Raw genomic sequence first — 2,173 nt, forward strand, 5'->3', positions numbered from 1 at the left:
TCATATGTTCTGAGCAAGGAACTTAAACGTTAGCTTTTTTACATGGAACATATTGCACTTTTACTTTCTTCTCCAACATTGTTTTTGCATTATTTAAACCGAATTGAACATGTTTCATTATTTATTTGAGACTAAATGGATTTTATGTATTATATTAAAATTAGTGTTCATTGTTCATTCAGTATTGTCGTAATTATCATTCATTACAAATATATATATATACACATACACACAAATTGGCCGATTAATCAGCATTGGCCTTTTTTGGTCCTCCAATAATCGGTATTGGCGTTAAAATCATAATCGGTCGACCTCTTATGTGGTAGTGTGACAGCTCTTACATGCCTAACATTGTTTGGCACAGCTGCATGGTAGTTGTATGGCAACATCGGAGGTTAATGCATTTCAGATCACCTGACCTTATTTGATACCCACATTACCCACCTAGCGGTTGATCAGCAGTTTAAACTTAACTGGCTGACAAAACACCATTAACTTTATTTAGACAGACGCACAGTGCGATAAAGTAGACAAAAGTAATGACAAGAGGAGTTTTTCTGTTCTGAAACCAGAGGAAATTATTTTGAAAGATGGAGTGCGTTACTTCCCCTGTGTTTTGAAATCGACATTGCTCAACATGATAATAGTTTTATGATTCCATGACCGGAGATGGAATTTAATACATTATCCTTTTCAGGTACCGGTATTGTATGATGTAAATGTCCTTAGCTACATGACTTCATGTTAATAAAGCATACATTACCATTTATTAAATCAACGCAAGCATTTATTCATTTTATGTTTAAACATAAAATGACTTCTGTTAAGTAATATGTTTTCCATCTATTGTTTCACTGAAACAAAATAGAAAATCAAGCACTGTTCTGGCTATATTAGTCAGCAACTCGATAACCACACTCTTAGTCCCAGTTTCAGCTTTGTACTGACAGGTTTGTCTTCAGATCTCACATAATGTGATGCCACTGAGGTTCTGCTGTGTACTTTTGGCCCACACTTATTGACACAGAAAGGAGTTAGGCCTGAACCAAGACGGGTCCAGTGTAGGTCAATATCCCTCATCAGCCCAGGTGATCTCGTATTTAGGGTAGCGCACCTTCAGTTTCTCTGTGGAAACAGCGTGATTTGCTTTTCCGAAGCCCTGCAAAGAACAAGAAGGGAATTGAGATGATAACTTGGCTGCTAGTAAATAACAAAACTTAAGAGATGCAATATCAGTCTTACAATATTAGAAAATGTATCAAAACGTTGGTATATAATATGTGGATGAATTATTATGGTCACAAATGTACTAGAAGACCCAATCAATGGGTGTACATGAGTTCCACTGAAATAGCATAATTTTGCATTCTCTTACCATGGAGTAGCCATAGACGTGGATCTTCTTTGACTGGCAGTCATGCTTAATCCTTCCTCCTCCAATACATTCACAATCTAGGTGCCCTCCTTTCTCAAGCTCCTCTGCTACCTTGTCATAGATATCAGCTGCAGTGACAAAAACACAAGATCGGTACTGTACTCAAAGTTTAAGAACAAGGCTCTTGAAAATACTCTCAAAATAGAACATATTTCAAAAGCACTGTGACGTGCATAGAAAACTAGTCACATGGTGTAATATTTTTGCTGTACAGTGGAGGCCAAACCAATACTGACCGACTGCTCTGGCATTTTTCAATGACAAAGGCCCCACCTACTGGCTCGTAGGTATCAGTACAGTATGAGTAGCTGCTAGGCTATGTAGAATTGGACAGTAACATGGACATGAATCATGCAGCAGTTAGCTAGCCAACTCTGAAAGACAAAAACATGACAATATTGGACTCTTACCATGATATTCGGCCCAGGCATATCCACGTACAATATCTACGCTCGAGTCGTCTCCGTCTTCTTTACTGTGTACTCGAATGAGAACGTATTTGAACACACCAGTCGGGTCGATTTCTGCCTCTGGAATGTTCGCAATGAGAGCAGCAGCCTTCGTTAGAGTACACATTTTTTCACGAAAATACTTTCACGAAATGGAACGTAGAGTTCTATCTCGCACAGCTGATAATTCTTCAATTTGAAATAGTAGATAATTCTTTCTGCGATGATCAATGTGGACAGTTATGGTAAATGGTCTGTAACACACTTCCGGGAATAAAAAGGGGGATGG

The 2,173-nt window shown here is 38.2% G+C and overlaps 1 protein-coding gene across 1 annotated transcript; it reads right to left on the minus strand.

The window, feature by feature from the left end:
- Window positions 1-765: 765 nt before the first annotated feature.
- LOC139408657 (14 kDa phosphohistidine phosphatase-like) lies at window positions 766-2,159 on the minus strand. The gene is made up of 3 exons (XM_071152827.1): window positions 1,846-2,159; window positions 1,376-1,503; window positions 766-1,159 (listed from the first exon to the last, which is right to left on the minus strand). The coding sequence occupies exons 1-3, from the start codon at window positions 2,009-2,011 to the stop codon at window positions 1,067-1,069; spliced, it is 387 nt and encodes a 128-aa protein (XP_071008928.1). The 5' UTR covers window positions 2,012-2,159; the 3' UTR covers window positions 766-1,066.
- Between the last annotated feature and the right edge of the window lie 14 nt (window positions 2,160-2,173).

Source organism: Oncorhynchus clarkii, chromosome 5 (genome assembly GCF_045791955.1).
Source record: "Oncorhynchus clarkii lewisi isolate Uvic-CL-2024 chromosome 5, UVic_Ocla_1.0, whole genome shotgun sequence".
NCBI lineage: Eukaryota > Metazoa > Chordata > Actinopteri > Salmoniformes > Salmonidae > Oncorhynchus > Oncorhynchus clarkii.